The 22,677-nt window shown below is 47.7% G+C and overlaps 2 protein-coding genes across 7 annotated transcripts in view; one reads left to right on the top strand and one right to left on the bottom strand.

Moving 5' to 3' along the window:
* The window catches only part of TSC2 (TSC complex subunit 2), a 48,972-nt gene extending 33,920 nt beyond the window's left edge, over positions 1-15,052 (top strand). For 3 of the 6 annotated variants that reach the window (XM_033167473.1, XM_033167469.1, XM_033167468.1), the window contains 11 exons: positions 3,864-3,932; positions 5,868-6,028; positions 7,613-8,115; positions 8,765-8,840; positions 9,054-9,140; positions 10,039-10,225; positions 10,757-10,896; positions 11,724-11,802; positions 12,280-12,371; positions 12,712-12,810; positions 13,484-15,052. In XM_033167473.1, coding sequence (XP_033023364.1) covers positions 3,864-3,932; positions 5,868-6,028; positions 7,613-8,115; positions 8,765-8,840; positions 9,054-9,140; positions 10,039-10,225; positions 10,757-10,896; positions 11,724-11,802; positions 12,280-12,371; positions 12,712-12,810; positions 13,484-13,648 — 1,658 coding nt within the window. In that variant the 3' untranslated portion in view covers positions 13,649-15,052. Of the gene's footprint in view, positions 1-3,863; positions 3,933-5,867; positions 6,029-7,612; positions 8,116-8,764; positions 8,841-9,053; positions 9,141-10,038; positions 10,226-10,756; positions 10,897-11,723; positions 11,803-12,227; positions 12,372-12,711; positions 12,811-13,483 lie in introns of those variants that run through there. The other 3 variants (XM_033167471.1, XM_033167470.1, XM_033167472.1) reach the window with 2 other exon arrangements.
* Positions 15,053-17,773: 2,721 nt separating this feature from the next.
* PKD1 (polycystin 1, transient receptor potential channel interacting) overlaps positions 17,774-22,677 on the bottom strand; it is a 69,827-nt gene continuing 64,923 nt past the window's right edge. The window contains exon 46 of the mRNA XM_033166412.1: positions 17,774-22,341. Coding sequence (XP_033022303.1) covers positions 21,751-22,341 — 591 coding nt within the window. The 3' untranslated portion in view covers positions 17,774-21,750. The remainder of the gene's footprint in view (positions 22,342-22,677) is intronic.

Below are 22,677 nucleotides of genomic sequence, written 5' to 3'. Positions count from 1 at the left end.
TCAGTGGGTCTGTTCTGAATATCAGTTGGATACAACTCTGAATAATCCATCTTAATTACGTGCATATAATTCAGTCATAGAAAGAAGCACACTGCCCAATTCACTAAACAGCAGAACCTGTGCTTCTGCTGAGGCAGCCTTAGCCAAAGAGTGTTTTGAACAATGCATGTTTCACTCATGAGTCTAGGTCTCCTTCCAGAAGTTGTCAGGGCAGACTGGGTGGAGGACTTCTCTGTTAAAGCTCCCTTGCTCTGAAACAATGGTCTGCAGCAAGAAGGGGGGATGGAGAATTCCCTTGCTGCTCAGGTCTGTGTTTATTTCAAACACCAATGTTCTGTGCCAGAGTAGCTCAGATTCTGTAACCTGGCTAAATTATGCAAATTAGTATGCATGGTTTCTTTTTTTTCTTTTTGCATAATTTTTTTCTGTGATCTTTTTGTGTGTGTAATTTTGTTTCTGCTCATCATGGGGAGAAAGGCACAGATCTGTGCAAGAGCCCTGATAAAACTGGGAATGTTTCCTGCAGTTGCTCTGACTTCAGGCATTGCCCCCACAAGCACATATTACACAACCACAGGGACTAGAATCTTGTTTCTTTTTTATTTGTTTATCCTGCAGGCAGCTGCATATCCTGCATCTTTTCCATTCTCCTTTGGAATTGCAGCATTGCACACAGCTCTGCTGCAGCCCTGCCCACACGAACAGTGTCCCACCTACTCACTTTCCAGCCCCACCCCCTCTGTTTCTACCCACTCACTTTCCAGCTAATCTGAATAGCCCCGATGACAGTAAATGAGGCTGCTGTTGGGTTTGTTTCTGTTTTTAGATGAAAATACAGTTAACGCCCAGATTCTAAATATTGTGCACTGTACCACACACTACTGGCCAACCTGGAAGGCATCAGGTTGGGGAAAACTGCTCTCCCAAATTTTACACCTGTGCAGGACGGATCTCAAGAACAGAGAACATGCATGCCTCCTGGCATTTAAACCCTTCCAGCATAGTGGGTTATATGCAGTGTTAATCCTACTCAGAGCAGATGCATTGAAATCAAAGGCCATGACTCCTGTTTGTAAATTCATTTCAGGGGGTCTACTCTGAGTAGGGCTTAGTTGGAGACAACTCTAAATTCAGGTAAATTTATTATTTCAGTCACAGACCAGTTTAAATTCAGGTGTAATCAACAGCATCTAAAGTGCGGTGTAAAAAAGAAAGAAAGTAGTAGTGTTCAGATGCCCATTTGCCAGGAAATTTTAAGTTGCAAGAACCTGGGAGCTGTGAGCTTTTCTTTTTCCTGGTGTTTTAAGGCTGAACCGCTGCAGTGATGGAAGTGCTGGTGGTCCCCCTTTGGGTTGTGTTTTAGTTTAGGGACAGGGAGGGTTTGGGGGATAAGTGACTAATCTCCTACCTCCTTTTCCTGACTTCCTGAACCATACCTACTTGGATAAGCCGCCTCTTCTTAACCATTCCATTGTCCAGTATTCAGTGTGGGTTATCTGGATGTTTCTCCCTCCCTTCTCTCATTGACTGATTTACAAAGCCCAGAACAACTTAGTTTCAGGATCCCTTCCAATCGGAACCATTTGGATCCCTTCCAATCGGGATTCAGGCCTCACCATGGGACTGAAACCGCCTTGGTCGCGCTGGTCGATGATCTCCGGCGGGCTAGGGACAAAGGTGAGAGCTGTTTCCTAGTTCTGCTGGATCTCTCAGCGGCCTTTGACACCATCGACCATAACATCCTTCTAGACCGGCTAGAGGGGTTGGGAGCTGGAGGCACTGTTATACAGTGGTTCCGCTCCTTCCTCCTGGGCCGTGTTCAGAAAGTGGTGGTGGGGGATGAGTGTTCAGACCCCTGGGCTCTCACTTGTGGGGTGCCTCAGGGTTCTGTCCTCTCCCCCATGCTTTTTAATATCTATATGAAGCCGCTGGGAGAGATCATCAGGGGGTTTGGGCTGGGTGTTCATCAGTATGCGGATGATACCCAGCTCTACCTCTCTTTCAAATCAGAACCAGTGAAGGCCGTGAAGGTCCTGTGTGAGTGCCTGGAGGCGGTTGGAGGATGGATGGCGGCTAACAGATTGAGGTTGAATCCTGACAAGACAGAAGTACTGTTCTTGGGGGACAGGAGGAGGGCAGGTGTGGAGGATTCCCTGGTCCTGAATGGGGTAACTGTGCCCCTGAAGGACCAGGTGCGCAGCCTGGGAGTCATTTTGGACTCACAGCTGTCCATGGAAGCGCAGGTTAATTCTGTATCCAGGGCAGCTGTCTACCAGCTCCACCTGGTACGCAGGCTGAGACCCTACCTGCCCGCGGACTGTCTCACCAAAGTGGTGCATGCTCTGGTTATCTCCCGCTTGGACTACTGCAATGCGCTCTATGTGGGGCTGCCTTTGAAGGTGACCCGGAAACTGCAATTAATCCAAAATGCGGCAGCTAGACTGGTGACTGGGAGTGGCCGCCGAGACCACATAACACTGGTCCTGAGAGATCTGCATTGGCTCCCAGTACGTTTCCGAGCACAATTCAAAGTGTTGGTGCTGACCTTTAAAGCCCTAAACGGCCTCGGTCCTGTATACCTGAAGGAGCGTCTCCACCCCCATCATTCAGCCCGGACACTGAGATCCAGCGCCGAGGGCCTTCTGTCTGTTCCCTCACTGCGAGAAGCAAAACTACAGGGAACCAGGCAGAGGGCCTTCTCGGTAGTGGCGCCCGCCCTGTGGAACGCCCTCCCATCACAGGTCAGGGAAATAAACAACTACCTGACATTCAGAAAAAACCTGAAGGCAGCCCTTTTTAGGGAAGTTTTTAATGTTTGATATTGTTGTATTTGGTTTCTGTTGGAAGCCGCCCAGAGTGGCTGGGGAAATCCAGCCAGATGGGCGGGGTACAAATAATAAATATTATTATTATTATTATTATTCAGGGTGCCTCGGGGACCTCCTGATCCCTTCCACCCCAGCTCAATCACTGAGATCATTGCAGGAGCATCACTGGCCATTTCCCAAGTTGGTGAAGCTCCTTTGACAAGGAACTGAACCTTTTGTGCCATTGACCCAGTATTGTGTCTGTGGAGACTGTTCCAGCTTTTAAACACCTCTGAAAACTTTCCCATTCTGCCAGGCCTTATTTGGGCAGTTTAGAATACATCTTTTCACAATAGTTAACTGATTTCTTATTTTAACACACACACACACACACACACACACACACACACACGGTTTTATGTACGGTACATTTGCTGTACATTGCTCTGGTTTTTGTTTTATGAATTAGCGGTATATAAATATTTGTATGAATTAAAATAGTAACGCAGGGCAAAGTCCACTGTGAAGTTCTCTGCAAGCCCTTTTGAAGTTCTTGCCCTTTTCGTTGAGAATTGCGAAGGAGGACCATCTGCTGCATTGCACTATGTTGGATGACTCCATCCTCGTTTGGGGGAGGGGGAGGAGGAGGAAGAAGCTCCTCTGTAACACAGCCTTTGGCAACGTGGTGCCCACCAGATGTTTGGGACTATAACTCCCATCATTCCCAGCCACCATGGCTGATGAGTATTCTGGTCTAAAATGGCCGGGTAATAAATTAAAATTATCACCATCATCCCAAGCTATGTTGCAGGGTGTGATGGGTTTTGGAGTCCTCAGCCCCCGAAGGCTCAGCCTTGGCTACACCTCTTCTAAGTGCTCTCACACTTCCCTACCCTGTTATTTTCTCCCATGTATTTTGTTGAAGCTGACTCTCTTTCCGATTATGTGTTAAAACTCAGTGCTTTAATTTTATTTATTTTCTCCTTAGAGTCTCTTCCTCTCTCTCTCTCTCCTTCCTTTTTGATGTCATTCCCCCCCTTGGTTTTCCCTTCACAGTGGCCTCTTTCTCTTCCATGTACCTGACCAGTTCTCAAGAAAAGTTGCACAGGAGCATTTCCTGGGCAGGTATACTTGCATATCTTTAAAGGAGGTTTTTTTTAAATAAAATAATAATAATAAAAAAAAGAAAAGCAAGAAAGAAGAGGGAGGGAGGGGGAGCAAGTATTGACATAAAAAGAAACAAGCACTGTGATTCATAGAGGCTGCCTTTCCTCGTGCTACCATCTACTCCTTCCATGTTTTATGTCTGTCCCTGATCTCATTGCACTCCAGGGATGGAAATTCCAATGGGCATAAACAAGTCCAAGCCAGACATGGCCTCGGTTGGTCCATGAAAGCTCCATAATGCCTTGGTTTTGGGGTGGGTGGGGAAGCTCTTTATAGGGAGGCCACCAAACGGTAGGGCAGGGCTGCCCAGTGTGGTTGCCTACCAAATTGTGTTGGACTTCCAACTCCTACCAGCCCCAGCCAACGTCACCAACAGCTGGGGATTGTTATACCTTTATCCTGGCCTTTGGCACCTGAGATGTTTTGTTTTCGGGGCCCATCCTATTCCTGTGGTTGTGATATGTTTTAACTATTTCATATTTCAAATTGTTGTGACCCATGCTGGGACCTGCTGGTGAAGGGCAGGAATATTATTATTATTATTATTATTATTATTATTATTATTATTATTATTATTTGCATTCTCACATCTGGAGTGGACTACATTGGCTATCTCTGCTATAGAACACAGAAAGAAGGAAAGTTGCAATTCGGGTGCGGCTTAGAAACAGGAAAAACTGAAATTGCCAATGTTTCTCCACCCCTGCCTTTTGTTCAGTTTTGAGTCTTTCACTTCCACCTCCTAACTCTTTTGTTTGTTGACCCTGCAACCCAGCCACAAATAATAAGTCTCTAGCAATCAAAATTCTATCTGAATTAAGGCAAGGAGGTTAAGAAATATTTCAGGGGGTCTGTCTTTCTGTTGCCCACTCACACGAAGGCTGCAGTCAAGACTTTGGCCTTTGCCAATCTTATGCTCCTCAGATGTTTTGGGATTATTAACGCCTACCAGCCCTAGCCAGGATAGCCAAGCTCGCTGGGGCTGATGGGAGCTGTAGCCTGAAGCAGCAGCAGCAACAACAGTTACATTTATATATTATCTTTATCTTCCAAGGATCTCAAAGTGGTGTACATGGTTCTCCTCCACCCCATTTCATCCTCACAACGACCCTGTGAGGTACGTTAGGCTAAGAGATTATGACTGGCCCAAGGTCACTCAGGGAGCTTCATGGCTGGGTAGGGATTCAAGCCTTGATCTCTCCAGTCAAAGTCTCAACATTCTAACCAGTGCACCCACACATCTGGAGGGCACCAGGTTAGCAAAAGCTGCAGTCTAGAGGTCCTTTTGGTTCTACAGTGAACAGAAGCATAAGCACAAAGCGGATCAATGCTGTTTTTGTGCAATGTACAGAACATTATCCAACCCTCGCTTTAAAAAAAAAATCAAGTAAAATTCTGATGTGGCATTGCTGCAGGTCCCCGTTGATTGCTGTGTTGGTGAGATGCTGTTAAAATGTCCTCAGGATCAGGCAGGAGCCTCTCACTTTGAATGAATCTCTCTTTGAACAAATCTTAAAAACCTTGGTTAAAAAACGGCAGCCATTTCACTCTGAAGCATTAGAGGAAACTGGGCAGGGGTCTTCTGGCTTGGACAGTTTAGCAGATCAGCACGTTTGTTTGGGGTGTGTGTGTGTGTGTGTGTTTTGTGTGTGTTTACAGCTAACTCTTGAATTTCTGCTTTGAAATAACTTTTTTTTTTTATCTTGCAAGCTGCAATCAATATCCCCCCAAGCTGCTGCAGTGGTGGTCTTGTCTTTCCTTGCTGGTTTTGTTAATTTCCTTTGTGTGCCAAAAACTATATATTTGTTAAGTTTGTTTTTTTGGGTTTGTGTGTGTGTGTGGGGGGGAAACAATCTCTGCATGTGTAATTGGCCTCTATTTATTTCTTGTCAGAATCTGCCGTGGTTCTGGAAGAAGGAAGCCCACCGGAGATGGATTTAAAAGAGGCAGAGTCTCGCCTGGAATCTCAAGAGATTGAAGACTTTGAAGCTGTGTGTCCGGAGCAAGGCCTAAGCGAGGAGAAGGTGGTCAAAGGCCCCGGGATGTATAGTCGGGTCAGTAAGCTCCCTTGCCTGATCTTGAGTCAAACCTGTCAGGGAGAACTTTTCATTGGGTGGAATGTCCCAGGGAGAACGTGACGTTTTTGCATAATAGGACATTCTTGAACTTTCTTCAGATAAATATGCCTTTTGTGAGTGAGTGTGCACACATGCATGGGGTGTAGGTTTAGCTGTTATTGTCAAAGACGAGTGTAGTTTCATTGAATCGTAGAGTTGGAAGGGATCCCGGTGGTCATCTAGTCCAACCCGCAACAATGCAAAAACCTTTTTGCCTAATGCTGTTCTTGAACTGAGGACCCTCAGCTTAAGAGTTTCAGATTCATATGCAACATTCTTGACCCGACAGGGCAGCCTTTGCCAACAAGGTCGCTTCCAAGTGGTGTTCATTTCCTTGTTTATTGGACCAAATTCACAGAAAAATCTCTATGCGGTTTACATAAAAGAATACACACACACACACACGCAATTGACAGAACTTTAAAACACATGTAAATGGCTTAGACTGATGGGCTGTAGCCCAAAGCATGAAGAGGCTTTGGCTGAGGCTGCAGTCAAGCTTTCAGGGAAATTTTGATGCTTCTCTTTGGGGTTGTATCCATTGTTGTGCAAGTGGAATTCTGTTTGCACAGCAGGACTTGCTCTTCTCCTCTCTCCCACCCACCCCCCAAACGCTCCAGAGGGAAAGTCTTTTGCATAGGAAGCTGTCTTACACAGAGTAAGACCATTGGTTCATCTAGCTTGGTATTGTCTACACTGACTAGCAGCAGCTCTTCAAGGTTTCAGACTAGGTTCTTTCGCAGCCCTCCCTGGAGATGCCACTGGCAGTTGAACCTGGGACCTTCTGCAGGCAAAGCAGATGCTCTGCCTCTGAGCCCACAGCCCTTCCGTGAGCAGAACAGCATGTTGGATGCAATCCTATGATTAGAGCAGGTATGGGGAACCTTGGGCCCTTTTGACGTTGCTGAACTCCAACTCCCATCAGCCAGTGTCTAAGGAAGATGGGAGTTGTAATTCAGCAATACCTGGAGGGCCCAAGGTACTGCTGTATTAGAGCTTGGCAGCTGGTGGCCTCCTGGACACACTATCCAGTTGCCAAACCTCCCCCTGTCTTCCTTTTTTTTTACTCGGCTGCTTGGGAAATGGAAACAGGGTTGAGGGTGGCCATCCCTTCTCCTCTACCAAGTGTGCATTCTTCTCCACATACTGCCATACAATCATAGAGTTGTAGAGTTGGAGGGTACCCTGGGGGTCATCTAGTCCAACCCCATGACATGCAGGAATCTCAGTTGAAGCATCCATGGCAGATGACCATCCAACCTCTGCTTGAAAACCTCCAAGGAAGGAGAGTGCACAACCTCCCAAGGGAGACCATTCCACTGTCCAACAGCTCTTACTGTCAGAAAGCGCTTCCTGATGTTTAGTTGGAATCTCCTTTCTTGTAACTTGAATCCCGCAGAAAAGGTCTAGCTTCCCAGTCCCTGCTTGGCCAGATGGGTTGCTGTCAAGGGTCATCTTCTCTAAAGTTACCTTTCAATGACCTACTCCCTTCTCCCCTTGCTCTGCCCCCTGGCTTTGTAGTCCTCATCAACATCCAGTCAAGAAGAGAAAGTTCTGAAACCAGATGATTTGGCCCCCATGGGCATCCCCATCGAAAGAGCCCGGAACTTGGAAGACAGCCGCGAGTTTGAGGCACTCTCTTTCCAGCCTTCCCAGCCCCTCAGCAAGTCCAGCTCGTCTCCGGAGCTTCAGACCCTCCAGGAAGTCCTCAAGGATGCCGGCAGCGAAGAGCCGCCTGGGAAGCTGAGCAGTGACGGGAAGTCCAAGTCTCAGTCGGGACACTTGGAAGGGGAGGCAGCCGGGAGCTGGCTGGGCAGAGGGGAAGATGACCGCCCCCCTGGGGCGCCCAAGGTGGGCTGCAGTGCCCCTCTCTCTTCTCCGCGCTCCCCAACGGGCCACCGCCCCCGAGGGTACACGATCTCTGATTCAGCACCCTCGAGGAGGGGCAAGAGGATTGAGAGGGACCCCTTCAAGGGCCGCGCAGCAGCTTCCAATGCGGAGAAAGTGCCAGGAATCAACCCAAGGTGAGTGAATTGTACATGTGAAGAGGCTGCATCAGACAAGGGAATACTCTTTCATTTTTCTTCCTGACCAGGGCTCGGTGACACATCATAGACAGATTCGGTGTCCAGATCAGTGGGTCTCAAACGTTTTTGGGCCCTCACCTCCTTGGTCCCATAAACAAAGCCCCAGTGCCCCCTACCCTGAGGGGTGTAGCGGGTTGGGGGGCTGAGGGGGCCATGGCCCCAGGCACGTTTTTCTAAGGGGTTGTGACCAGGCACTCCCACGACAGGCTCCCTCATCGGAGCCTGGCTCCAGTGCACGAGGGAGCTGCAGAGACAGACACCAACACCACCAGCCACAACTCCATTCCCGGGTCAAACCTGACCCGGGTACAGAGAGAGGAGAGTGACTGCCAGGTATTAAGCAACATGAATGGCCCTGCTTCTTAGTGTCCTGGGAGCATTTAGCTGGCTAGTGCTTGAAGCAGAAGGCTGGCCTTTTCACTTGATCCCACCACTTCATGTCTGAATTTGTCCAGTTGCTTTTGGCGGGGCTCACGTGTACGCTTGGCTATTGCTGTTTGTAGCAGTGGAGAGTTCTACATGCTTAGATTGAGCTGAAACCTTGAGAGATAATGGAATTAAATCTATTTTAATGTTTTCTCCTTAGCTTTGTGTTCCTGCAGTTGTATCACTCTCCTTTCTTTGGTGATGAATCCAACAAGCCCCTCCTGTTGCCAAACGAGGTAGGTTTGAGCACGTCATTTTAAATATTATAAATAGTAGGGGCTGCTGCCCATGCTTACTCTGTTTGCCAACCCCACGTACCCTCTAACCACTTTGCTAACCCCCCTTCCAATACCCGGCCAGCCCCCCCTCCCTTTTCATAAAAGGTGCCAAGGTGGCTTTGACCATGCTTGCCGTTCTAAAGCTTTCCTCATTTATATTTTGATTCTTAGACGTTTGAGAGATCAGTTCAGCTGCTGGATCAGATCCCCCCCTACGATACCCACAAGATTGCAGTACTATATGTTGGGGAAGGGCAGGTAAGGGCCGTGTGCATCAGCTAGATTTTTTTTTGGCAGAAGGCACTCAGGGATAAGCTGTTCCCTTCAAGAAACTGTTCCCTTCTCCTGCCTGCAAAGTTTGGGGTACCCTGGGGTGCAAAAGGGCCTCCTCGGTGGCAGCCTCCTCATCTCTGTAATTGCCTCCCCTCTAAGGTGCACCAGGCACTGAGATTGTTAGGAGGTGAAGACACACCACTTTGCCCAAATCTTTGGGAGGGAGGTGAGCATTATTATAAGCCCCTTGGTTTGAAATGTTGCTCTTGCTCACTTCATTAAATTATTTGACGTTGGTTATTTTAATCATTCTTATGCATATGTGATTTTTGGTTTTATTGTATTCTGCTTTAATCATGTTAGTATCTTTTGCCCCGAGACTATTTGCTGAAAGATGGATTAAAAATACTGTAAATATGTCTTCCAAAAGTCAGATAGTTGTTTATTTCCTTGACATCTGACAGGAGGGCATTCCACAGGGCGGGCGCCACTACCAGGAAGGCCCTCTGCCTGGTTCCCTGTAACTTCACTTCTCGCAGTGAGAGAACCGCCAGAACCACATGATAAAATGGCCTTGCAGAGGATCCATTTTGTGGAGGGACAAAAGAAGCTTTTCTGACATGGAGTCAGACCCTTGGTCTGCCTAGCTGCCAATACGGACTCTACAGGGCTTCAGGCCGGGGTCTTTCCCAGCCCTACCTAGAGTTGCCACCGGGGGATTCAACCTGGGCCAGCCTTCTGCATGCAAAGCAGATGCTCTACCCCTGAGCTACGGCCCTTCCACATCCTAAAAAGGCCCCAGGTTTTTCTCTAGGTAAAATAATATGGAAGCCTCAAGCCTGTTGTCCACACAGCTGTTCTCGTGGTTTTGTCTCCGCCCCAGAGCAATAACGAGCTTGCCATCCTTTCCAATGAGCACGGCTCCTACAGGTACACAGAGTTCCTGACCGGCTTGGGAACGCTCATTGAGCTGAAAGACTGCCAGCCAGACAAGATTTACCTTGGTGGCTTGGATGTGTGTGGGGAGGACGGGCAGTTTACCTACTGCTGGCACGATGACATCATGCAAGGTAGGCCTGAATGAGGGAGTGTCTGTGTGTTGAGGCTGGGCAGCCTTTGTGCCCTTATTCTTTCAGGGATAGCGCTTCCCACTTTGTGGAGGGCTCTCTCAGAATTGGCCCAATGCAATTTGAAACCTAGTTTGTGCAGTGTGTAAGTTGAATGCCTCCCATGTGAAGAATAGCAGGCCTGAGGGTGCCTTTAAGGGCAATAGAGAGGGCAGTTGATGGGTTTGCCCCAGGGAGCAACCCCCCCCCAAGTCTCCTGTGTAACCCACATTGAGGCTTTTTTTTTTTTTTTTTACTTTCAGCATTGCTGCTCATACACTAAACGGACCTTCAACTGGGTGTTTTGGGATTCCAGCTCCCATCAGTCCCATCAGGACAGCTGTGCTCCCTTCTGCCCTGGCTGGGGCTGGTGGGAGTTCTAGTCCAAAACATCTGAAGGTCACCGGGTCGGGGAAGGCTGGTCTAGCATATGAAACGTTTCCTCCTCCTGGGGCTGAGACTCCAAACTGCATGTAGCCTTTCTCCCTTCCTTAGCCATTTTCCACATTGCAACTTTGATGCCCACCAAAGACCTGGACAAGTACCGCTGCGACAAGAAACGTCATCTGGGGAACGACTTTGTGTCCATCATTTACAACAATTCAGGGGAAGACTTCAAGCTGGGGACCATCAAGGTAAGGAAATGTGCCTCTGCTGAGCAGCTTGGGCCTGACAGATGGCCACAGTTTGGTTCTGGGATGGATTTTTCTTCCTGGAGATCATGTGGGGATAGGAGCAAGGTTTTGCTGCAAGAATCACAGCTCTGTGGTGTATGTCATGCCTCCTGTTCCCAAACTCAGAGGATCCGGGGGTGCCCCAAACATTTCCCTTTGCCCTCACAGCCACGAGCCTCGAGCTTGGCTTGTGTCTGAGAAAACTGCTCCATTGTTTGGCACAGAACAAGCCTGCCAGACTCTTCCTACTTTGTAAACTCCTTCCTTTCCATTCCCAACTGCCAGTCGCTACACATCTCAGTCTTAACTGGGAACAGTTACAGGTGGGTAGCCGTGTTGGTCTGCCATAGTCGAAACAAAATAGGAAATTCTTTCCAGTAGCACCTTAGAGACCAACTGAGTTTGTTCTTGGTATGAGCTTTTGTGTGCATGCACACTTCTTCAGATCTGAAGAAGTGTGCATGCACACGAAAGCTCATACCAAGAACAAACTCAGTTGGTCTCTAAGGTGCTACTGGAAAGAATTTCCTATTTTGTTTCCTATTTTGTTTTAACTGGGAACATCTGAGAACCTCAGTATCCCTCGACCTGGAAACTAAACCCTGCCTGCAGGCTATAGGGCTTTCCTCTAGACTTGCTTTGTCCTTCCCTTACTAAGGTGGCTGCAAAGGAAGAGAGAGTTTCTCTGCCTGTAAGATACAACAGAGCACGTCTTAGGCCTAGGCATTGCCCCTGGGCCTCGCTGTCTCTCTCCCCGCCATACACCCTAATGTTCCTCCCCATTCCAGGGCCAATTCAACTTTGTGCACGTCATCATCAAGCCGCTGGATTACAACTGTAACCTGCTCACTCTGCAGTGCAGGAAAGGTAGGCCCAGGCTTCTCTCTCCTTTTCCCCACCAGAATTTGTGAAGGGTGTTACCTCCAGAGATTTCCACTGGCCTGGCTGTCTCAGAGCATTGGGAAGGATTTTAGCTTATGTCTTGGGTGTGCAGGGGAGGAAACAGGATGTACAATTTCAGAAATAAAATTCTTAATGTTAATTTAAATTTTTTTGTTTTACTCCTGGACATCTAAAAGCCACTTTTTCAGAGGCATGGGGAGAAAAAGGTGCAACGGGACAAGTTTGTGGAAATGATGAATTCTTCAGGGACGCAATCTCTTACCTTACAGAATGCCTGGTTTTTTTTTAATTATTTCAACTGTGTGATGTATTTTATTCTGTGTTATGTATTTTGTTTCCTGCAATGGCTTCGGCTACACAAACAAATAATATTCATAAAATTTGTACAGTTATGGACTGAGGATGCTGCAGTCTCCCTCTCTTTCTCTCTCTGGTCTGTAGATATGGAAGGGCTTATTGACACCAGTGTGATGAAGATTGTTTCCGATAAAAACTTGGCTTTTGTCGCCCGCCAGATGGCTCTGCATGCCAACGTGAGTGCTCTTGTGGGAAATGGTAACAGATCATCTTTCATTTGAACTTGGCAACTCAGCCTTTGGCAACCTGTTGCCCTCCAGCTGCTCTGGGCTACAGATCCCCTTGACCAGAGCCAGCACAGTCGCAGGAAGCCGGGGCTGATGAGAGTCCAAAAAGCTTGGAGGGAATCTGGTTGCCAAAGGTCCTGTCTCTCCAGCCTTGCTGGCTGATGGGAGCCATCATCCAAAATGCCTTGGAGGGGGTGCCAAGTTGACAGTTGACTGCTGCACTTGGATGGCGTCTTAAACCAGCTGGCCTGAGTTGACTTTCCTCTTTGCTTCCCACTGTTTCCCTTAGATGGCTTCTCAGGTCCATCACAGCCGCTCCAACCCCACAGACACATACCCGTCTAAGTGGATTGCCCGCCTGCGGCACATCAAGAGGCTCCGGCACAGGGTAACACTGCCTTTTCTCTCTCTTAGTGTATTCCCTTGAGTTTCTTTTTCTTGTGGCATGTGATTTCCCCCCCCCTCTAACTTACACACACACACACACACACACACACACACACACACACACACACACACTATCCCCTACACCAGGGTAATAATCATAGAATTGTAGAGTTGGAAGGGATCCAGGGGTCATCTAGTCCATGTAGGCAAACTAAGGCCCAGGGGCCGGATGCGGCCCAATCGCCGCCTCAATCTGGCCCGCGGATGGTCCGGGAATCAGCATGTTTTTACATGAGTAGAATGTGTCCTTCTATTTAAAAGGCATCTCTGGGTTATTTGTGGGGCATAGGAATTCGTTCATTTCCCCCCCCCCAAATGTAGTCTATCCCCCGACAAGGTCTGAGGGACAGTGGACCGCCCCCCTGCTGAAAAAGGTTGCTGACCCCTGATTTCTAGTCCAATCCCCTGCAATGCAGGAAACTTTTTGCCCAATGTGGGGCTCAAACCCCTGACCCTATGATTAAGACTCTCATGTTCTGTCGACTGAGCTATCCTAGGGGTTGTTTGGAAAATACCAGCCGGTCTCTTTGTAAAGACTTCTGAAAGCCTTGGAAACAAAAGGTTTTTTTTTTTTGAAGGATTTGAAATACGCTCTCTACTTTCCCTTCTTTCAGATCAGAGAAGAGACTCAGTACCAGGCTTCTGGTTTCCCCAGCATGCACCCTCCCACCCCAGCCAAAGCGTCTGCCCACGTTCCTCAGGACCAGGTTCCCACCTATGAAACGGGACAGAGGAAGCGCCTCATCTCCTCGGTGGACGACTTCACGGAGTTTGTGTAGCGTTGGAACGTGTCCTGCGTCAACTTGTCTGGTGGGCAAGGCTTTCTTGTTTCCCCCACCCATCTGGCTGCTGCGGAGAGGAGATTCCATGTTAGCGACACTCGGAGACGGGTCTCCCCGATCCAGGACACGCCACTGCCGCTCTGGTGTCTCATGCTCCCTTTGAAAGCTGCTGGTCCACAGTCCTGTCAGGCTGCCATTCTCCAGAGAGGAAGGTGGAGGTTTCTTGGATTGCCATTGCTGTCGTGCGTTTTTTAAACTAACACTTTGAGGATGCGCTGCTATGAGTGAATGGAGGCAGATCTAAGACACACACGATGCTTGTTGAAGGGATGGAAGAAAAGGTGTCTCAGTAGCCTGACATGAACTCCCCAGCAGCGCCATGAATGTTCCTGGCTGGATGAGTCCCAGGCCCCAGTGTGCATGCGTTTTTGCCTCCAGCTCATGGTGAGGAGGCCTGGGGGTTAGTGACTTCGTTTTTCCCCCCCAGAGGATAATGGCGGTGTGGATTTTGGTGCTGGCGAGTAGTCTTTCCTGAACAGTTGTTCTTTGCAGCAGGTCAAGATGCCAAACACTGAGCTTGTGCAGAAACAATTTGGCTGTGCCCAGAGTCAAGAGACACTTTGGGCTGATTTTGCTCAATCTATTCGCTGCAGAGTTGGGGAGGGAAGAGGAGCATGTTGGCCTTGAAACAGGAGATCCCTGGCTTTCCCTTTTTAAATTGTCCCTTGCTGGAAGAAATTTAACCTCTTCCTTACCTTTGCTGGGACGAGCTTTTATTGCCATTGAGGCCGTGGGCTGTGTCGGCCTTCGCCAACCTGGCGCCCTCCAGTTGTTTTGGATTACAACTCCCTTCAGCCCCCCCAGCCAACATGTGCTGTGAGTTGTAGTCCAAAACATCTCCAAGGCTTTCTGGTCATTGCTTAGAGGAAGACCAGCCTTCCCCATCCTGCTGCCCTCCAGATGTGGCTGGGAGTACAGCTGGCATCGCCACTGTGGTTGGGCTGATGTTATAGTCCAGCAGCACCTGGAGGATGCCAGGTTGAGGAAGTCTGACCTGGGCGCCACTTGATTTGAGGCGGTGCTGCAGTAGAAGAACCATGGGAGTTTGCCCTGTGGGCTGTTCTGCTCACTTTTGCTGCCATCCTTCTGTGGTCACTTCAGGACTGCAGGCTGGCTTTCACAGGACTAAACCCAAGGGCCAGCAACGATGTGAGGGTTTGATTTGTAGCTAGTCTTCCTTGGAAATAGCAAATGGTACAGAAGGTAAGCCTTCCTTTACTGGGATTTTAAAAGGGGGGGTCACCTAAAGATGACTGGATGTCACTTTCCTTTGTATCCATCTTGTTTGGCAAATGTCTTACAACACAGTTAATGAAATAAAGTATTTCTTTGACAACCAGATTTCCAGTTGACATCTTGCACCATTTGTAGCTTTCTCCTTCCAGTGTGATTAAATGTTGGATCACCTTTATCTATAGGCTTCCTGACACTCTCAAATGACTCTTAAGGTGTTAGTGAGACAGGGCTTACCCTTGCAGAAGCCATGCTGGTTCTGCTTCAGCAAGGCTTGTTTTTCTGTATGCTTTGAAATTCTGTCTTTAATAATGCTTTCCACCAGTTTTCCTGTAAGAAATGTTAAGCTATTTTTTTTAATAATTGGTGATACACTGGCCACTTTACGGTCTTTGTATGGAAACTGATCTTGGGGACAAGTTGCATATTTTTGAAGAAGATCAGCAATTTTACATTAGAATTTTCTAAGAACTCTTCAAGGGTTGCTATTCAGACCAGACAAAATCAAAAATTCTTTCCAGTAGCACCTTAGAGACCAACTGAGTTTGTTCTTGGTATGAGCTTTCGTGTGCATGCACACCTCTTCAGACCAGATTTGTCAGTAAGGCCTAGAATTCCGCCTTACTAGTCACCACTATTCATTCCTCATGTGAAACTTTGTTCCAGCGCAGGGAGACTGCTCTACATCTTCCACCATGAAGACAAATGTGAAGAATTTGTTTAGCTTCTCTGCAGCCTCCCTTTCTTCTTTTAGCACACCTTCGACTCCCCTTGTTGTTCAAAATCTACATGACTCTTTTGCTGGTCTGCTAATGTATTTAAATAATTTTTTGTTGGTGGTACTTATGTTTTTAGCAACGTGTTCAATTTCTGTGTTTCTGCATCTCTTATTGTCTGCATTTCTTCTGCTGAAGTTTGCGTTCCTTTTGGTTCTTATTTGGACAAGACTTCCATTTTCTGAAGGAAGCCTTTTCTTACCTCATCTAATATTGACTTTGGTTGTTAATCACGTTGGTGTTCTCTTGGCCTTCATGGTAACTTCCCTGGGCTGTGGTGTGCATTCTAGCCATGTTTCTAATATCTTGGTTTTATAACCCCCCAATATTTTTGGAGAGGCTTAACCCTTTTGACTTTGTCTTGAAAATTCCTTTTTACCAGTCCCCTCATTTTTTGCAAGTTTCCTACTTTGAAGTAAAATGTGACCATGTTGCATTTTCTTGGCCATGGCCTATGTACATATATGCTGAACTGGATAGTGCTGTGCTCACTGTTCCCATTGAGTTCAACAACACTTACATCTTGCACCTGGGCACTACTTAAAAGCAAGTCCAGGGTTGCTGCCTTTCTGGTTCCATGAGCAGATGTTTTGAAAGATTGCCTCCTTCCCTACAGACCTTCAGGTGTTATTAAGATCAGCAGAGGGAGTCCTCTTGGTCGTTCCACTGCCCTCAGAAGCTTGTGCATCATGGCCCAGCTGAAGACATTACCTCTGGCGGCCCTAAGGTTTAGGAATCTCCTCCCTACAAAAGTAAGTGATGCAGCTTTTGATGAAAGCTTTACCCTGGTCTTTGACATCTGAGATGTATATGTTAAGGTCCACCTAATTAATGTGATTCTAGGGTGTTTTAAACTGTTTTTAACATTGTTTTTTAGTTGTTGCAACCCTGGGACCTTAGTGTGAAGGGTGAATATGCTGGTGGTGATTCTAAGGCACACTCATTTAGGGTTTTTAGAAATGTTACCTCTTAGTTGTGACTGGAACACAAATATGGCCACTGTATTTGTGGGTTAATGAAGTCACCCAGGGTTGGTTGCCCATGGAAAGAGTCCTCTCTAATGGATAATTTCCCTCTTCCTTGGAGTGACACCCTCCTTCTCTGTGGTGGTGGTGGAGCTGTTACTCTAAAAGTAGAGTGCTGCTGTTGTGTCCCTGAAGGCCTTGCCTACCACCAACCTTTCCTCTTCTCCGGATCAGCCACCTTGGCCTCAAGGTGTCATGAACTGGTAGGAAACTGGCAAGGGGTGCAGCTGCGACTGGGACCCACTGGGGCAAGCCACGGATGGGAAAGGAGAGGTTGGGGTTGTGGAAAGTACACATGGAGTGACAGATGAATGGGGGTCAGTGTGCAGGGACCGAAGAGCAGGAGCCCGTCTCCCCATTACCAAGGTGGGCTTTGAGGTATATGGAACAGTGGGAGGTGTGCTCAGGGAGGCTGAGGCAGGAAGGACCCACTGCCCGGGTGGGGCTCATTAGCTCGGGAAGGAAGTGTGTGAGTCCTTGACTGGAGCAGGTGAGGCTCACCTGCCTCATCCAGCCCAGATGCTGCAATCCACATGCAAGATATAAAGGGGGAGCAGAGCCGAGCTGCTTTGTCTGCTTAACTGCCTATGTTGATGGACCTCGGCTTGGATGTGCTTTGGGTTTGACTCTGGCCTGTGTTTCCTGATTGCTGGATTTTGGACTTGGCTTACTTAGACTACGATTCCTGACCGTTGGGACTTTCTTTACATGGATTGACCCTCGGACCATGTTTCCTGATGGTTGAATTGTAGACTTGACATACTGTATATGCCAGCGGGACTTGCTGCCAGGGGACACAAGGGGGCAGGCGTGTCCTATGATGGCCAGGCCTCACTGCACCCAGTGCCTACCCATGACTTCTGTCCATAGGGCAGACAGTTGTACAAATAACATTCTGTGGCAGTGTAATCAGCACCCCACCCAGCTTTCTAATTGCATACCTCTTGTCGTTGTTTGAGTTTGCGAACTTGGGAGTGGGTTGCTATTTATTGAGTTTCAATTAAATTCACTTTAGCAAGACACTTCCATTTGCTTCATAAGGCACAGAAATCTTTATTGAGCCGTCCATTAACTTTTAAAAGTAGACTTTGTCATTTCTTTTTCACCGTTACAAAAAACAACATATGTTTGCAAAACTTAACATTAATCACAATTGCTGTTGCTTCCGCTGTTGCTACCAGAAGCCTTGATAAAAGCCACCTGCCTCTAAAGAGAGAGCTGGGTTGTGGTTTTTGTTTAGCTGGGCAAGAGTTCTGTGCTAAGCAGCAAGTTACTGTAGGCATCAGTGTGGGTTTCGGACACAATAAATAAGAACCATCTGCCTGTGAGTAAATACCAAATATACATTCAAGAGTTTATCTGGCAGGTAGGGACGTGAGTTGGGTCCGCTGCTGATGAGAGAGGGGGGCGGTGGGCAGCGGGCATGGTCTGCGCTGAAGTAGATCTATCTACAGCAAAGCACCAGGGACATTCTCCTTCTTCCCAAACCAGCTCCTTCCTTGCTACCTTCACGTCTTCTGTGCTCCAGAATGCTCCTCCTCCCTGGGAGGAAAACACCCCCACCCCCTCCTTAGCGTAGAGCACAGCTCTTGTGCTAAGGTGCTTGCTTCCCTGACTTGACAAGGATTTACCCTCGTAAGGACCTACATTAAAACAACAACCCTATAAAACTATGAGACTTTTTAATTTAGCAGAGAAGAAGTGCAAAATCCCTTCACTTAGTTCAAGCCATACCCATCTCTAGCTCGCTTCAGTCACTTCCCACACACACAGGCTGCATTCTTTAAATAAGCCAACAGATTAATATCTTCTTCCTCCAGTTGTGGCAACAGAGGCCTGCCTCTGGTCCAAAATTTGCAGCTTTTTGCATTGCATTGTAGGGAATGCTGGGAGCCCAACGGCTCAACTCACGATAAAAGCTTCCAATGTGCGCTCAAGTCTAGTGGATGATGACCGGAAAACCTCCCTGCTGAATCTCCTTATCAAGGACCCATTATGGAAAGTCTTTAGCCCTGCAGCAATTTATCTCCTGGCCAATGCAATGCAATGCCCTTTTCCCACCCACTGACCATCTCCTACCTCCTAGCGATCTTTCTTTGTTCCTTCGCAGAATGAAGCAAGTGCATTTTCCACTTTGTACCTGATGAGTAAAGCAGCTTGGAATATTTTAGGAAAGAGTTTGTTAAAAAATAGCACCCTTTATAAATAATGAAATATTATAAAAAGATGTGCCTATAACCATATTTTCCTCATTTTTAGGATGATGGTTACAGCCAAGAGAATTAGCAATTAAAAAAAAACCATTCCAGAAAAAAAATCTCTATTTACAACTCCTACCAATGATGTTGGCAATGGAATAAGCAAGTCAGCATTTAGAAATGGCACTTGTGGAAACCCAGTCAAAGACTAGGTGGAGGCCTTGATACCAGAGTTCTTCTTAGACTTAGCAATGTCTAGGAGAAATTATGGCTAGTGCATTGCAGAGAGTTCCTGCCCCCCTGCCCTGGATGTGGGGAACAGAAAGATCTCTCAAACTTCCTTTGGCACAAATCCCAAACACACAGGCGCTTTGCTTGCACACCACAAACATTATAGCAAGAAGGCTTTTAACACACTTTTTTTTTAATAACTCCTATCTACATGTGTTGAGCACAGTACCAAATGCTATAAAAATATAGCAAACATACAAAAATATACATTATTTTTCTCCTTGTAAAAATCCCGTATAAATTACTTGCAATATACAAACATTAAACTGGCCTATGGAATATGATGACAGGAGCAGTGCTATTTGTAGGGGGGGGGCAGCAAAATGTTTTGAACAAAGGAAGCCAGGATTGACTCCCAAAAGCAGAGTTGAGGTTCCAGAGAAACTACAAGCCAGCTGTAGCTCCCAATGGAAGGATGCAACTCATTCACGTCAAATGAATTGGGGGATGGACTTGAATTTTAAAACACACTTGTTTTCTGGGACGCTCCAAAGGCCACCCTGAATCAAAGCTCATTTCCTTGTGTAAAGCAAGGAAACTGATTGAGGCTAGGATAATACCAGCACATGTACAGTGGCAGCCAGTTCTATGGGTTAATAGCACATTGCTTTAATGCTGCCGTGGGGGAGGCGGGTAGCAACAGCTGCAGCATCTATTGGCGCATGCTGTGATGCAGACTGCTGAGGTTTAGCCAGGGACACACCTGTGGGAGCTTACAGACCAGCTGGCAGTTGAGCAGCCATGCTAAAATTCTTTTGCACAAAATTTGCACAGAGGTGATACGATGTCACCTGCTTACTGAGCATCCATCCTGATACTTTAACACAGAGCTTATGCAACACTGCCAGCTGGTACTTGTTCTCCCGCATTTCCCACTGCAACTTTCCATTGCTTTTTTTCTTCCTTGATTTTTGCATGGTAGAAAAGCAACATGCTCAACTGCATTAGGAAGTCCAGGGTAACAATCAAATTTTGCGTGAATAAAAACCGTCTGCCTAAAGGAAAAACCACCTGAAAGCATAGCTTTGGCTGTGATGTCGACATGTTTCCTAGCCTCAAATCAATTTTTAAATTGAATCTTTGCTTCTGAGCTGCTTGGGAGCATCGCCTCTCTAAGCTTGGAGAAGCAGATCTTCCCTCTTCTGAAAAAGGGAAGAGTACAAACGTACAAACGTTAGCCGTTTTATACTCTTCACGATATGTGGCACTGCCGAAAATGTGGGCTGTCTGCTGGCCCTTGGAGCCTTGGGGGAGCTACCCACAACAAGGGTAGCCGGGGGCACTCCCCTGTGCTCATATTCCAGTGGCCTGTTTCAAATTATGATCTACAAACAAACAAAATACTGCTTCCATGATATATTATCCTGCTCTTATTTTAAAAGTTGCATGTGTCACCGTTAGCTAAGGAAAGCATTGATTAAAGTGCTGGGCAGTAAATAGAAATAGTAAACCATATATATATAAAATAGACACACAAACACCAAATATAAAGTAAAACACACTCGGGCACCTCAACATATACAATGATGGATGCAACACACCAAGCTATTCAATTGGGGAAGGGGGGGGGGAGACACTGTTGGAATAAGTACCCAGTGAAACCAGCTCACAGGGACAGGTCTCTCTGCAAACAGCATCACCCCCCAGCCTCCCTTTTCTACAAACACTGTTGGCCCATCCAAATGTCTGTTTCTGTTGACAGCATTTTGGCTGAAGAACAGGGGTCCTTTCTCTTAAAGACTCTCAGGCTAAAGGGAACTTTTGGGTTCCTTTTAAATATACCCATGCTGAAATTCTGGAGGAGGGTGTGGCTGCCTCGGGAGAACTGGTTGACTCGCCCCTCCGTAGTTTCTTCCTCCAAAGTGCACCTTCTTCGTGAAATGCCTAGAAGGGGGACCTGACCCCTTCCAGGCGCTGCTGTCTCCACTTCCCAGCCCAGGCTCAGCCTGCTGAACCCTGGAGACCTCTCGGCTTCTTTGCCTGGATGGTGCAGCTTTTGCCTTCAGCAAATCTCAATGAAGAAGCATTTAAAAGTAGACCAGGTTGTATTTCTGTTTTTGATATTAAAAGATCTGGCTTTGCTTCCTTACAAGTTTTTTCTTCTTCTTCTTCCTTTTTTTCCTACTCTTGCCTGGATTCCGGTTTCTTTTCTGCCTTTCACTTCAAGGATGCTAATGCAAATATTGCACAGCTGGGCTCACCTTTTCTGGCTCCTGCTTGCCCTTTGAAAGATGGCATGATCTTGTCTGGCCTCTGAAAAAACCTTAATACTGTGAAAACACGGATGCACTGCTAAGGCCACGGGCAGTGACTGTGGAAAGCAGTGGGTGGGAACTTTGGTGGCTCTAGGCAACAGCCACCTTCTCGTCTGTTGGCACCAAACTCACAAAAAGGCTCTTGCTCTTGCTTACTGTCCCCATAAATGAGAGGCAAAGTTTTTGGCAACCAAGTTTGAGACTGCAAAAGCCTCTTCCCTTCTGCTTACATGATTGCTGCAACCCTGTGGAACCTGGCTGCTATTTGCCACTGGGATGGACCCTGTTGTTTGCCCGCAATGGCTTCTTCTTTTTTACTACTGGCACGGCTGATGCATGTGTCTTCTGCGGAGACAGCAGGGCGCCCTGGCTGATGCCCTGCAGGGGGGCTTGGATAACCTTGATGGGTGACGTGGAGCTGCTGCGGGGCCGAGAGGGCAGGAAGCGGCTGCTGTTATTAGGGGCGAAGTTAGAGGAAAGCACCCCAGGATCTGCTCGGATTGGGTGGTGCCGGCTTGCTTGCTGCCCACCCCTCTTCCTGGCCTGTCCGCTCCGTTTGCCCTCTAGCTGGCACTCAATGTGGTACACATCGGCGGTTGCCTCATTCACCTGGTCAAACCGGATGAGCAGTGTTTCGAAGAGGGAGAGAAGGCGCTCGATGTCGGCATCCACTTCGGAGCTGTCCCGGGTGCTGGGGGCCAGGCTGAGTCCGTCTAGTTGGCTGGAGGAGGTGGAGGCGCGGGAGCTGTCAGAGGTGGCAGTGGGCGTGGGGCCTTGCAAGGAGTGGGAGTCCTGGCTGGAGGAGCGGGAGGGCAGCGGCTCCATGCCTTCGAAACGCACCTTGTGGCGGAACTGCAGAGGACAGAAAGGGGTTGATTCAATGGCTGGGACTGTTTTACAGAGCAAAAGGCTGGCTGGGGCCTGGCAGAGAAGCCAAAGCCATGATTTTTGCTCCCAGCTGTCTCATTGCTGGTGTCTTAGAAATCCTCCCTTGCCTGACACCATCCCTTTCGGGACACAGGGTAGCAGCAGCACCCCCCCCACCCCCCCCAAAAGTCCCTAGCTTTGATGCACAACCAAGTTGATAAATTGGCTTGCTGCAATTCTGGTCTGGCAGACCAAGTGCCAGAGGGTGTAGGAAGCTGCACGTCTCCTGCAGTTCCGGAGAACGTGGTATTTGGGTGCAGA

Source organism: Lacerta agilis, chromosome 13 (genome assembly GCF_009819535.1).
Source record: "Lacerta agilis isolate rLacAgi1 chromosome 13, rLacAgi1.pri, whole genome shotgun sequence".
Classification (NCBI taxonomy): Eukaryota; Metazoa; Chordata; class Lepidosauria; order Squamata; family Lacertidae; genus Lacerta; species Lacerta agilis.
The sequence above is the reverse complement of the archived record's forward strand: the minus strand, read 5'-3'. Positions and strand labels throughout refer to the sequence as shown.